This window comes from Grus americana, unplaced genomic scaffold (assembly GCF_028858705.1).
Source record: "Grus americana isolate bGruAme1 unplaced genomic scaffold, bGruAme1.mat scaffold_683, whole genome shotgun sequence".
In the NCBI taxonomy this organism is placed as follows: Eukaryota; Metazoa; Chordata; class Aves; order Gruiformes; family Gruidae; genus Grus; species Grus americana.
In genome coordinates, this window is record NW_026561902.1 from 1 (window position 1) to 14,016 (window position 14,016).

Consider the following 14,016-nt stretch of genomic DNA (forward strand, 5'->3'; position numbering starts at 1 on the left):
CCTGACGATCTGCATGATGACAGTAGCATATACATCCTTCATATCCTTTATACATATATAAATATGGAATTTAACACAAATTTAAAATTACACGCATACTTGTCTACCCTTTCTAGCAGATATATCTGGTTTGATACTAAAGGAACCGGTAACATGCTGAGAATCCTGATTGTTATCACTGAAGTTGCTTTTTCTATCTTTTTCCAAACAGGGACCAGGAAACGAGTGCTTCTCCCCCAGACAGGCTGTTAGCAAAGCTCATTCTCTCGCAGACAAACCACTACTTACACTGCTTTGTGCCTGGTGTGCCCGGGGCTCTGGCTCTTGGCTTGCTGCTCACTCTGGAACCACTCGCACTGTTTCCTTACCTCTGGAGACAGGTAGAAAGCAAAGTCGCCTACAGACAGAGAGAGCCTGGCATTAAACACTGGCGTCGAGGGTGGTGGTTACCTACCAACACCACATTACATGTATTTCTTCCTGATTTAAAAAAAAAAAAAAAAAAAAAAAAAAGACTTCTCTCCTTGCTTGCTCTGATAAAAGTTATGGAGTATCTCGTGATGTTTGGCGTGGTTACTGCAGCATCCTGGGCTGGGAGATTTGTTATTCCGGTTTACAAACACGAGAGCAGTAACTACAAGATGCCAGAGGGCTATATGTCTTAGTCTGTTATATGTAAACAGCTTGCTTATAACAAGGCACTTCCAACCACAGAGTTAATTTTTTTTTTTTTTCCAAGTGTTCGAAGTTTCCAGGACCCCTGTAAGCAGTAAGTGGAAAAAGCATACTGAGAAAATCTAAACATTTATTTTCAGGGAAAGATGTGCTCATGGTTGCTTCCTATTTAGTGCAAGACATTCCTGAACCAGTGGTTTCTTAGCCCAGTAGACTGGTTTTCAGGATTTTTTTGATAAAAATAGTTTTCCTAGAAAAGGCCCATTTCTTGTCCTTGCTGGCCAGGTCTGTTTAGGATCTCCGGGAGCTGGCTCTAGCTGCAGATCCAGCCTGGGGATCTGAGATGCAAATTTTCAAGGCACAATCTGCACATCCCAAACATAGCAGTATTGTTTATCCCTGAGAAGGAAATCCTGCTCATCTGGTCCTTAAATCTACATACAGCAACTCCAGATCAGAGCCTAAGCCATCCAAATGCCTTCTAGACATGATGTTTATGCTGAAGTCGGGAAGAAAGATTTGCTGGTTGTTCAAGGAGCACGGAGGGAGTGCTAGCAGGCTGCTGGGCCGCAGAGGGCCAAGTGCCCCAGCAGAACCATACCCTATGGGACTTGTTGCAGATGTGACCAGCAAGCCAAGCAGGATTAGGTCAGATCCCACAGGTGAGCCCGTGGAGACCAAGTCAAACCAGACCAAAGTGCAAACGCTACTTGCCAGACCGACAGACTGCACGGGATGGGCTGTGGAGGCCAAAGTGAACAAAAACCAGACGTATTCAACTAGGCAGGCCTATGAGCAGCAACAAGCTGACCAAACAGTACAGAACATATAAAACCAGACCAACTTCAGTGGGCCCCACTGCCCAAAGAGTCAGGCTAGAGCCCACCCAACCAGCAGGCAGGTAGACTACACCTGGCAGATTAATCCCTCTGAAGTCACATGTTGCCCCTTCCATAACACTTTAGCTGCAGGATGTTCTACTTACTTCTGATAAAAGATGGCAGCAGTCTCCCAAAGCGTAGTAAGGGCTCTTCATGAAGCTCTCCTGGTTTATGGACCAGCTTGAAGAACACATCGCTTGGCTCATTAGCTAGGGTATAGATATTCTTGGCATTCACCTTGCTGCCAATGCCCAAGACAACAAAGAAGTACCCTTTGCATTTTGCATCAATAACAACCTTCTGCAGGTACTCAAGTTCTTGTTTATTCACTTTTCCAGTCATCATCAGAACTATGACTTTTAGATCCCGAGGGTTTGGTGCACTTTCAAAAATATGAGCCATCGTGTGTTCAATTGCACTTCCCATAGCCCTTGTGCCATGAAGCTGGGTCATTTGGTTCTGAAGGTAATTAATGATCTTCTCTTTGGATCCAAAATCAGTTAGCGAAAACTCAGTTTTTACTGGTGGGAAGCTTGAGTTGGTTTCGTATTCATAAGGAGCTTGCTGGAGAACCGCTACTCTTGCATGGTGCTGAGATACTTTTGGCTCAGAGCTGATTTCCAGGTTACTTATGAGGTGGGAAATGTACTTCTTCATCTCGTTGAACTGCAGAGGGGTGGTGGACTCTGAGCTATCCATGATGAAGGCCATGTCAGTGTCTACATCTGTTGGGGCTGCCCTTCTGTCTCTAAATACAGGTCTCTGACTACCAAAACCACAGATGGGATCAGGGTCACACACATCTAGGGAAGAAATACAGTAGGTTTCACCTGGAGGAACTCAAAATGACCCTCCCTCGTCATTGTAAAAATCTCTTGTCATATGAAATACTATCAAGCCATGGACATTCACGGGTCCGTTACTTGATACCAAAGTCATTTCATCCCAAAACACAGTCAAACATTTAGTATTTTTATGGGCTCCTTTGTCCAAAGGGATCCCTGAAGCACTCTGTCATAAATGGCAGAGGGCCATATTTTACAGCATTTAGCTATTGGTATTTGGGCTGCAAAAGTGGGAACCAGCCAGAAAAGGAGATTCTCTTTACAAAGTGGAGAATGCCCAGAGAGCCTCATTCACAACGCCAATGTTTTCTGCTCAACCTAGGAATACGAATCCCTTGTCTTCAGCAGCAGAAGGGCTGACTCCCAACTGGGCTTCCCTTCCACACCACTAACAACTGACTGCTATGCAACCGAAAGAATTTGGCACTGTCTAGAGGAGAAATTGGATGCTTTACCCAGACAAATGTGACAAGTCAAGAGCCTCTGGATAGTTTCATTCAGCTGACTTCCGCTGGCTGGAAGAACAATTGCATGTCCAACCGCTGTGTTGTTGATCTGGTTAGATGCAAACAGAAAAACACGGTGTTAGTAGTGCTACCTTCTATTATCTTCAGCTCAAAGTAGGGGAGGGCAATCCACAACTCAGAGATTCTCTAGTCAGCATGCTACTTTTGGTGGATCCCATTTGGAGTAACCTAATGCCCCTGGTGTCACTTAGTGGAACTAGTTTAGAGACCTAAACTCCAAGAAAAAGGTCAAGCACTTGAACCAGCACTCAGAATGCTTGTCTGGGGCTTTTTTGTTGCTTTAAATCTCTGTGCATCCACTCTCCCTCAGCCAACAAAGCCAATGTACTTCTACCTTCCCGCTCTTTGCCTTTCTGTGAGACCTTTCTTGCTATGTGGACTAACTTTTCTTCTGTTTCATACCACACCTGGCACCCTGGAGCCATGGTCTGGGAAACAAATGACTCATCATAGCCTCAGTAGCGTTTCACAGCATACACTGTATTTTGGATTTCTCTCCTAATAGACATGCTGGATGAGTATGACCAGCAATGCTTTCTCAGCGCTAAGCACTTGAAAGGCCTGTGGAAGCCAACCACTGCCTGTAGGAGCAAACGCCATCAATCCCCCCGGCAAACCAGACTGAAGTCATGAGCAGAAAATGAAAGAAAAGGTGAATGACCCCAACCTCCAGAGCTCTGATGAGAACTGGGTCCTGCCTGCTGGTGAGGAACACAGGCATGACCCCAGCATCGTAGAGTTTCAGCACGGCGTCGTTGAGCTGTGGGGAGGCTCTCGTGTCCCCGTTGCTGAAAAAGACAGCCACCTTCCTCATAAGGAAGCCACTTCGGGCACGCTTGAAGGTATTCCTGGCCACAAAGGACATGGCGGTCTCCAGGCTCCGTGGCTTCGTGGTCAGGGTCGCCTGGAAGTTTTGGATCTGCTGGAGGAGGCTTGATTTCTTCCTGGCATCAGCAAAGCGGATCTCCGTGGTGACCTCGTTGTTGTAGGTGACCAGAGCTACCCGGGCACCCCGAGGACAGTTGCTCTCAGCAATGGTTAAGTTGTTGACCACTCTGAGCACGGTTTGCTTCATCCTGTTGAAAACATCCCTCACGACGCCCGAGGAGGTGTCAATAGCGAAGGCCAGCTCAGTTGGGAAGACAGGACACTCCTTGGGACCTGCCAGAAACGTATGTTGGGAACAAATAGTGCCTCAAATAGTTGTCAAGGTGCAAGGACCATGTCCTTGGCAGGAGTAAATCATTCATACCGCGTACCTGGGGAGAAAAAAAAATTCTGGCACACGGTCACATTGGGGTAAACCACGACAGGTTTAAAGAACTGAAGGTGACTTACCATAGCAGCAAGCTGTGGAAAAATGGGGGGGAAAAAAGCAGCTTGGTTAGTGCCATTTGTGTAACACGATGGACATACAAGGGTAGTGACAGGGAAGTAGCAAAGCACTGGTGTACTCACGGCATTTGTCTTTGATGTTCCGCACAAGCGCACATTGCTTTAGAAAATAAAAGAGAAGGAGAAAGGGAAAGAAAAAAAAAAAGAGATATGTGACACAGCCAACAAAAGAGTATTTCAAAACAAGAGATAAATGATGCCACACTTACATCTCTGGATTCTCCTTTATCGCCTTTAAGTCCCTGTTTGAAAAATAAAGTAAAATTGAGTGCAATGTGCATTTTCAGGGTGCCCCATGGACCCATTTGGAACGATTATTTAACCACGGGTTGTGCAGAAGCTAGGGGGAAACCTGCCTGTTTTCAGTTGTATTTCCAGCAAGAGTGGGAAACGTTTTACCCTCTGAGGAATAAACCAAGCTGAGGTCAAACCCAAAAGGGATATTTACGATGCTCTAGGTTCACATGCAAAGCAAGCCAAGTCCTCTTGGCCTTTCTAGGATGCTCTGTGCCAGTCAGATATGGTCACGGACCATATCCCGTGTGGAGTGATAAATGATAAAGAGCTGAGAACTTCCTAGAAGGATCTCTAAGTGGCATATGGCCCTGGGGAAATTCTAGTGCCTGGTAAGAGCCTCTCTCTTGACTTTTTCTTTCCGTTGTGCATTGCGGTTTGAGCACAAGTGATTATTTATCAATGATAAACAGCTAGTTAGGAATTAGAGACACATCCAAGACAAGTAAAGATGAATTTGCTCAACTTGAAATTAGCAGAAGATGGAGGTGGGCATGTTTTTCAATCCTCGGCACTAATGGGGACCACTACATTTCTCAGAGAGGCAATCAGGACTCTCTCCAGAGGGGAGGCCAGAGGCTCCATCACCAAATGCAAAGAACACTTACGGATGGTCCAGGGTATCCAACCTCTCCTTTCTGACCAGGTGTCCCAGGATCTCCTGCATTTCCCTAGAGAGGGAGAGAGAACAAAGAAATCCTTCTCCATGAACATCTGCAGGAGGACTCCCAGGAGCATGAGTCAACAGAGGGAAAAGATGAGCACATTTCTCAGGCCGTTCATGCAGAGGGGAAATACTGTGTCACCGTCCAGCTTACTCTGCGACCTCTGTTTCCTTTAGGGCCAGGGCCTCCAGCACCACCACGGTCACCAGGTCCACCCTTGTTGAGGAAAAACACAAATAGTAGCTTTAAATCTGCACAGGACCATAGGTAGCAGCTACATTGCTTGGAAAATTAATGTATAGCTCACGGGTTGCACCGTACCTTGGGGCCTGCGTAGCCTATGAAGCCACGTTCTCCCTGAAACAACATAAGGGTTTATTTGAATATAGAGTTTTAGAAAATGAACCTGATTCTGCAGACAGATCTGTAGCAACTTCAGGAATTAAACAATGGAGGAAAAAGAGAGAGAGACGCTGCAAATTCATTTTGCAATTTTGTTCCTCATATGATTAACGAAAGCAAACATCTACTCTTTTTAAGGTCTGACTGCTCCTCTAAGGCTAATTTCAACTGTAGAGGAGCTGCCAGAGATGCTGGCATATCGTCTTCAAAGCCCCACAGACATTCATGGGGCTTTCTGGCTAAAAGGTACAAAAACACTGTGTCTCCTCCTTGGAGGAGCTGATTTACATGGGCAAAACCAAGACAAAGGAAGAGGGGAAAGGTTTGAAGAGCCCTGCTTGATTTTTTCACCAGGGTACACAAAGGGCTGATTTCTGCCCCTGTATTAAGCCTCTCTGACTTCACCCAGGCTCTGCCCTTGCCCATCCGCATTGGAGACCATGGATACTTCCTTGTCCTTGGTAACTCGTGTTAGTAGATAGCCATGCTGAGCAAACACCTACCTTTCTGCCTTTAGGACCTGGGCCACCAATTCCATCTCGTCCATCATCACCCTAAAATTGAAAAGCCAAGGTTATTAATACGCTGTCATATATGAATAGCTTAAACCTCACAGCGACATCAATAGAAAGAATCCACTGATGCCACAGGCCTTTGAGAAATCCTTCTTTAGATGAAATTATTGCCAGGAAAAAAGCACAAAAAGGTGATGCCAAAACTACAAATCTGAATTAAAACTTGCTTCTCATATACATACAATGTGTAAAATCCAGATGGAAGTCAGCAACGGGAAGCAGGTTAGGAGGAGACTCCCCAGGTCAGCCAACGCTAGGGGTGTACTTACAGCTCTGACCCAATCTTGTCCTCCCTTACTCTGTGCAAACCATTTTTTTCCTCAGTTGGCCCCTCACTATAGAGAGTAACGAGAACCAGGCACCATGAAAGGGCTCACTTAGTCTACACATCCTCTTTCTAGGTTACCTTTGACCAGGGTGTCTACCCATGCCTCATGCAATGAGCCAGGACAAGGCCAAGTAACTCCATACAGGATGCCTGCTCCCTGGGCTACACCTTGCTAATAATCTTCTGGACAGCCTCTGCCCTTCAGACTCATCTCTGAGATGTTACAAGTCACTTTTCGAGTAAATATAATTCACCTCCTCAAAGGGACTACCATTACCAACTATGCTCATGCCAGAAGAAGACGTAAGGCTGATTTTCCTCTCTCCTATTGTACTGTGGAGGATGCAAAGTCCACAGGGAGCTAAGTTCTCTTCTGCGAAGGGCTGTGGTCTGTTTGCCGCTGGAAAGGGTTCAGCCCAGCATCCTTAAAGGCATGAGTGCGTGGCCACACTTACCATCTCTCCTCGTGGGCCCTGCTGTCCATTTGGCCCTTTGGGTCCAAGGTTTCCAGGCTCACCCTGAAAACAGGAGCATCTGTTAAAGCATGTGCTGAAACTGCAGGCAACTGAGCCTTTCCCACCCCATCAGCACTGGCTTCTTTACATAGACCAGTCTGCTGTGGTCCCTGCAGCGGGAAGTCTTGGCTGGACCTACACAGCCAGCAACAGTACCAAAGTGCTTGGTCTTTAGTAGGACCTTTAGTGTTTTCAAGAAAGCTGAGCAATGGGAAATGGTGTTTGCTTTTTGTAAGCACTGCAAAAGTAAAAGCTCCCAAGCTCTGCAGATTTTGCCAGTGCAAATGGGCAGTGGAGGAGCCGTGAAAATGAAACAGTGCGTGTGAATCTGGAGAGATAAAACCACCTGGAGAGATCCAGCACAACCACCTTCCCATGTGGGCATTGGCTGAGAATCTGCCCTGGAAAATTACTTGGAAATCTCAGTTACTCAATTAATTTTGCTTCTCTGTTCGACGAAATGGGAGCCTAATGAAACAACAATAGCACAGACCTTGCTCTACTCCACACTGTGCAATCCAGTGAAGAGAAGCTAATTTCACTCCAGGATGTTAATCTCCAGTAATTACTTTAGCTCACTCCTATCCAGAAGCTTTTCATTGCTGTCTTAGTTGCTGATGCCCCTTGATTGTGAAGACATACCTTTCGTCCCAGGGGACCGATCCTGCCCCGCTCTCCTGGGGCTCCTGGTGGTCCACCACCAGCCTGGAACAGAAACAAGGAGAGGCACATTGGCGATGTATCAATAAAACTGGGTGCCAGAAACTAGGGGATTGGGTGACCGTAGAAATCATGTATTAACTACTAGGGCTGGTGCCTCTCAAAGCACCTTAGGAAATTCAGACGTGTAGTTCACAGTTGGGAAGAACAGAAGGACCAGGTCAGCTAAATGCAAATATCAGCAGCAACCTATATTGTCCCCAGAGAAACCCTCCAGGAAATGTGTAAGCAGGAGGGGCAAAGTCCCACTCAGGATGGGGAAATGCAAGATGTGTCTGGCTTTATGGCCATGAGTCTTGCTGGGGCGGGCAGCAGGAGGTACAAATAAATGATGGGGGGCCCCCGGCAAGCACATGAGACGGTCATGGTCTGGTATTAGAGACTGAAACATCACGAAGGATGCTCTGCCAGTCACTCGGGGTTGTTCTTTAATTAAGATTGCAAACCATAATGGGCCAAATGCTGAAGGCCTGACTCCTTTATGGTTGCTTTTAACTCTATCTTTTGTAACTCTTAATCAAAACATCTCTAACGTAAGCTGAGAGGAGGATTGTACTGAAAGAGTATTATAAGAGAATGAAACAGAGTTAGAACCCTAGAGAGGGAAACAGGAAGACACATCAGCTGCATCTTATTAGCCCAGCGAGATGTTCTTGCTGAGCGCAGTTGGGTCAATGGCTGAGAAGCAGCAGAAGGGTTTACCCGGGGTCCAGGAACGCCTTGCTCTCCTCTTATGCCTGGCGTGCCGAGCTGGCCAGGTGGACCCTGCGTGGGGAGAAAAGGAGAGACTGTGTCAAAGCACACGGACAGAAACACGCCAGTGATACACGAGGTCGCACGGGGAAGAAACACTACAGCACCCAAGAGATGGTTTTCAAACATGTCACAACTTGGGTGGTGCGAATGCAATGGCAGGCTTGATGTCCCAGGGCAGGACAGCCAGGCCGCAGCACACCCAAAAATAACCAAGCCCCAACAGTGCTTGCTGCTGAGACTCTTTGAGGGAGCAGTTGTGATGAAATAATGCAACAACATCACGAGAGAAGACATTTATTTTGCTTTCTCAGTCCCGTAAGCTCACTGACCTGTGGGCCCCTCATGCCTTGTTCTCCTGCCGGCCCCTCTTGACCAAGCGAGCCCTTGGTACCCTTGAAGTGCAAAACAGGACAACCAGGTTAGCCTGGGGGGAAGTGGTCAATACCGTGGGAGGGAAAGGAGATCTCAGGGCATGGAAAACTGCTTTACAGCTGCGTAAAAAGCAGGGAAGAACAGTTATTTCATTGCAGAATATGGTTATAGGAGAGAACGAGCACAGAACTGGTGGGGTAGTTTGCCTCCTGCAATCAACAGGCATCAATCTCCTTTATGCTTTGGCTCCGTTACGCTGCTCCAGCAGCACACGGAGACGAAGCATCTGAGCAGGGAACGCTGCAGAGGACAGACAGCCCCAGGCACGTGGATGGCTGGTTTTGCACGAGTCCAGCAAGGAGCGTACACAGAGATGAGCCGGAGGAGGAGGAGGAGGGAAATTTGGAGGACAGAGGAAGAGCAAAGCCCACGTGTGTCTTCTCTTGGCACATCCGTCTTGGCTGGTGGGGTGGTGGGAGCCCCGGGTGTTGTCCCCATCATCGCTTACCTTAACTCCTATCGTTCCCCTTCGTCCTGTCATACCCTGAGAACGAAGAAACATTGAGACTTGTTGCACAAGTATGTAAGCACACATTTCTCTATTGCTTTTAGATCTGTGTAGTGCCACTTATCTCAGTCCAAAATTACATTTGGATAGTCTAAACTACTGGGGAGAAATGGAGAGTGAAAACCACGTGGCCAGCTCTCTTAAATCCAACTTGGGCATGTTTTCTCCTTCCTCGCATCCCCCGACACTCCACCACATAGGTGAGTGGCTCCGTCACGCGTGCAGGAGTGTGCCACAGTCCATGGGCCACGTGCCCCGAGGGCCAGGCGGCAGCTGAGCAGCAGGGAATGCGTCCCCAGACGTCCCAGCTACACCAGCTCCAGCTTGGTTTTTGCCTTTTAAAAAACCAGCAGCCGAGGCACATGCCAGAATAAATCAGATGTAGCTCAACTGATCTAAGCACAGATTTACTTGCATGAGAATACATTCAGGATTAGACTTTTAAAGTAAAATGCCTGGTGGTTTGCTGACTTTATTTTCTTTTTTTTTTTTTCTTTTTTAGGTTGAACTCCTGATGCTTGTGAAACAAAATACATGGGAAGGCAGGAGGGGAAAAGTTATTGTCAATCTAAGCTCGGCCCCCGCTGACTGCTGGTTTGGCAGCTCACCTTCCTCCCGACTCCACCGTTTTGTCCTTCCGGCCCCGCCAGTCCTGGCTCTCCCTAAGGGAAAAGCAAAACTCAAGTGAGAGCCCTGGGAAAATAGGTTCAGTTCTCAAAAAAAAAAAAAAAAAAAAAAAAAAAGTCCTTTCGTACTCTCACACAAGTTACTCGTTATTCTGCAACGGTGGAAATGCTTTAACAATACGCAGAGACTTTCCATCAAGTTTCTGAGCTAGCGCAAGACGACATTCCATTCTTTGGGAAATGTCTTCTGACATTTTAAGACACATTTTTATTCTGAGCTGATATGAAAACAAATGACGTTTGAAATTTTGCAAGGAGCGTGTGGGTTGTTTTTTCCAAAGGTTTCAGGTGAATCAGGATGTTCAGATTTCATATCATCTAAACATTTCTCTATATATGACCCGCAACAACACATGAAGGTGATTTCCAAGTGGAAAGTTGTTTTCAGTGACAATATCCCAAAAGGCATTGTAAAATTATAATAATAATAAATAAAAAAGCACTTTTTACACAAAACATCTTCCAAACTGACATCTTCCCAGAAAAAATTTTGGTTACAAAACAACAACATTTTCTAGTGGAAAAATATTCCATCTGACAAGGCACGATGAGTTTAAGAAACTTTCACCTTTTTGGCAGCATCCTTTTTTCTTACTTTCCCTGTCCCATCCTATTGTAAAAACAAACAAAAAAACCCAAAAAAAGACAACAAAGAAAACTTTACCATTGGTCCGATTTCACCCTTTTGGCCTCTGGATCCCCGTTGAGTATTATCAACTCCTGAATCTCCCTGAAATGAGGAACATCTGTGTAAGTGGGACATGAAAGTCAGACATCATAAACTGCTCTGCTATAGCTCAGAACCAACTTTTTTTTTTTTCTCACTTTTTTGACTGAATTAGATGAAGTATTATTGGTGTTTTCAGACAGACACCGCTTTTCAACTGGGAAACTGAAAAAGGGGAGGAAGAGGGATTTTAATATAGTGAAACAGTGATTGACAGATTGGTATCAAGAGGCGTGTCACCCACACGTCATCTCTGAGCCCTTGCTCTGTCGCTGGACCTGCCCCTGTCCAGCGACATTTAATAAGCCTGAGCGCATGCTTCCACCCCCCAGGACTGGTGGAAATTGGGTGGAAAAATCAAGAAGATGCCTCAGCAGTACTTACCGGGTCTCCGCGGAGCCCACGGTCACCTCGTTCTCCTCGTTCGCCTTTAACTCCCTTATCACCCTGCGGGAAGAGACCGAGAGTTAGCAAGAGCAGCCCTTGCCTGCTGAAAGCATCTCTGCCATGGTCCTCAGCCCCAAGGGGAACGTGATGGCTTTCCACCCTCCCCTGGCTCAAATCCACCTTTTCACCATCATTTAACCCCGTCGTGAACGTGATAAAAGCCTACCCTTCTGCCCGAGTATCCCTTCTCTCCAGAGGAGCCTGGCAAACCCTTGTCTCCCTACAAAAGAAAAATATTTTAGAAGAGTATTTGCCATTTTTGGGGTCCTGCCACTGAAGCATCTTGTCATAAAGAGAAAAGCAATTTAAATGACTGACCTCTTCTCCATCAATGCCATCCAGACCCATTTCTCCCAGTTCTCCCTGCAGAAGAGAGGCGAGGGGCAAATGCTCACCGAGGGAAAGGGGAACGGGGAGGGGGATACTGATGCGTCCATACGCTCACCGCGGTGGCATGAGGAAATAGCTCCATACCTTCTCTCCTGGGAATCCCCGAGAGCCCTAAAGAGATCAGAAAAGGGAGTTACTCCGCTTTTGCCTGGTTCATTGCTGTGGGAAGCGGAGGGGAAGGGGGGGCCGTGCTTGGTGGCAGACCCAGAGCCAGGACCAGGGTAACCCCAGGGCTTGCTGCACCAGGGTCCAACTGCCCCTTATTTCTCTTCTTCAGCTGCCTCCTCAACACTCATACCAAGATGAAATATGTGCATCGTGGGTTTTAGCCAGGTGATCCAATAAAATAGCTTACTCCTTAGCCACAACTCTTTTCCCACTGACTTTCTTTTCTTCCTGCACCCATTTTTATATGAATCCAGATCCAGTCTCAGTGGCTTTGTCCAAGTCTGGACAGCTTTTTTAAAGAGACTCGGTATCTCAGCTGCGACTAATGGGCTTGGTTCATGCACTCCTCTGCTCCCTGCCAGAGGATCCTGTGGTCAGAGCAAATAGTAGGAAACATCCCCTTAACGTCGCTGAATATTCTCCATAAATATTATACATTTCACCACCTTCTCTGGCTCGTGGTGCGACTGCTGTCCTGAACCATTTGCTCAAGATCCCTCTATAAAGCAGCAGCCATGGCTCACTTCTCTGCCTCCTCCCCAAAAGCAGATTTCCACCCTCACACCGTCCCATCTCTGGGCCAAGGCACGCACACGTCACTTGGTTTTAAGAACAAATCCATCTCTTCTCACATCTTTCCCCTAGAGCCAGACTGCAGAAAATAAATCAGCCTTGTCTGCAGATTGAGCCTGGGTCCCTGGGCTGCCCCTTTTGCTCTTCACAGCAACACTAAAGCCACGACATCTGCTGAAAGCCTTGGTGCTTGGCCAGGTGGACACCACCACCCAAGTGGACTTGGTGGCGGTTGCGTGACTTCCTAAAGCGGCAGGAGTTGCCTTCAGTGGACTCCCGCCAGCTGGACTCTGGGTCTGCTCCATGTAGGCTCCTTCCATACATACCTTGGTTCCTCTGTGCCCAGGACATCCCTGGAAACCCTGTGTCCCGTTCACACCCGGCGGTCCACGCTCTCCCTGTTGCATGGAGGGGAAAATGCAATGGTCAGGGTTTGCCTGCTAAGCGTGTTTCTTCAGCTAACTGCACGCACCAGCAAGCGCAGGAGGCGGCTTGGAACCACAGGAGCAAACAGAGTATCAGGTTTTGAAAGGCCAACACTCAGCCACCCCACCATCTCCTGCCCACAACCTTCCTCATGTAGAGACCCACTGCAAGTCTTCATCACTGAGAGAAACATCCCTCCCGAACTCTCAGCTATGGAAGAGCTTTATAAAACTTCTCCTCCAAAAATAAAATGACAAGTCGAAACCCTCAGAGCTCTGCATAGATGTTTAATCTCATCCTGACCTTAAAGCCCCTGGAAAACATTGCATTGCACGCGATATCTGACAGCAGCATTTGGCCCCTGCCTGTGGTATTGGAAAAGCGATGAGCACCACCAGCCCCTTGGCCTCAGCTTCACCTCCTGGATGTGATGCGTGGGGAGTTGTTTATTCCAGGGGTGACGTGGGATTCATGAAGTAAGAGTTTGGATGAAACAGTGCTAATAAGAAGTCATGCGACTCATGTCTGCCACTGTGATGGATAGAAACACCCCTTCTTGGGCTAACTTCAGCTGTACCTTATATGGATAACTCTGGCATAGGCTGCAGCTCTAATGAAGTTGGGGACTTTATTGTGTTCATAGTCACCCTGCTGCAAACATTCCCACCTGCCTTGGAGGAGCACAGAGCTGGGTCACATCAAATAATGGGAGTTATTCCCCTCATCCTGCCTTCTCCAGCTCTCAAGGAGCTCCTTACAAACCTTGTCCCAGGAGCAGCTGGGACCAACAACTCAGGCCATCAGGTGGAGGAGACAAAAAGTTCTGCTTGCTCTCTTGTTTAACCCATCCCCACATCCCCAGCAGAAAATATTTAGTGAAAAAAATCTCTAAATGCTTCACTGTGGTGAGGTCCCTAATTTGAGCAGTACCGTGAAGAGCGAGGGCAATCACTTACCGGTCCTCCTTCATCACCAGGATAGCCTCCATAGCCAAGATCACCCGTGGCACCCTAGAAGACAACAGAGAGGATTTCTGCATTTCTTTCATAGTTCTGTGATCTACCTCTAAATTGATATTCAA

The 14,016-nt window shown here is 47.2% G+C and overlaps 1 protein-coding gene across 5 annotated transcripts in view; it reads right to left on the minus strand.

Moving 5' to 3' along the window:
• Nucleotides 1–122: 122 nt before the first annotated feature.
• The window catches only part of LOC129200914 (collagen alpha-3(VI) chain-like), a 36,435-nt gene continuing 22,541 nt past the window's right edge, over nucleotides 123–14,016 (minus strand). The window contains exons 13-35 of one of the 5 annotated variants that reach the window (XM_054812163.1): nucleotides 13,892–13,945; nucleotides 12,836–12,907; nucleotides 11,853–11,879; nucleotides 11,697–11,741; nucleotides 11,545–11,598; nucleotides 11,316–11,378; nucleotides 10,869–10,934; nucleotides 10,127–10,180; nucleotides 9,459–9,494; nucleotides 8,908–8,970; nucleotides 8,525–8,587; nucleotides 7,745–7,807; nucleotides 7,043–7,105; nucleotides 6,188–6,238; nucleotides 5,604–5,639; nucleotides 5,436–5,498; nucleotides 5,226–5,288; nucleotides 4,533–4,565; nucleotides 4,375–4,423; nucleotides 3,596–4,089; nucleotides 2,857–2,956; nucleotides 1,661–2,359; nucleotides 123–397 (exon numbers count right to left, since the gene is read on the minus strand). In XM_054812163.1, the coding sequence (XP_054668138.1) occupies nucleotides 285–397; nucleotides 1,661–2,359; nucleotides 2,857–2,956; nucleotides 3,596–4,089; nucleotides 4,375–4,423; nucleotides 4,533–4,565; nucleotides 5,226–5,288; nucleotides 5,436–5,498; nucleotides 5,604–5,639; nucleotides 6,188–6,238; nucleotides 7,043–7,105; nucleotides 7,745–7,807; nucleotides 8,525–8,587; nucleotides 8,908–8,970; nucleotides 9,459–9,494; nucleotides 10,127–10,180; nucleotides 10,869–10,934; nucleotides 11,316–11,378; nucleotides 11,545–11,598; nucleotides 11,697–11,741; nucleotides 11,853–11,879; nucleotides 12,836–12,907; nucleotides 13,892–13,945 (2,424 nt within the window). In that variant the 3' untranslated portion in view covers nucleotides 123–284. Of the gene's footprint in view, nucleotides 398–1,660; nucleotides 2,360–2,856; nucleotides 2,957–3,595; nucleotides 4,090–4,138; nucleotides 4,279–4,374; nucleotides 4,424–4,532; nucleotides 4,566–5,225; nucleotides 5,289–5,435; nucleotides 5,499–5,603; nucleotides 5,640–6,187; nucleotides 6,239–7,042; nucleotides 7,106–7,744; nucleotides 7,808–8,524; nucleotides 8,588–8,907; nucleotides 8,971–9,458; nucleotides 9,495–10,126; nucleotides 10,181–10,868; nucleotides 10,935–11,315; nucleotides 11,379–11,544; nucleotides 11,599–11,696; nucleotides 11,742–11,852; nucleotides 11,880–12,835; nucleotides 12,908–13,891; nucleotides 13,946–14,016 lie in introns of those variants that run through there. The other 4 variants (XM_054812164.1, XM_054812162.1, XM_054812165.1 and 1 more) reach the window with 4 other exon arrangements.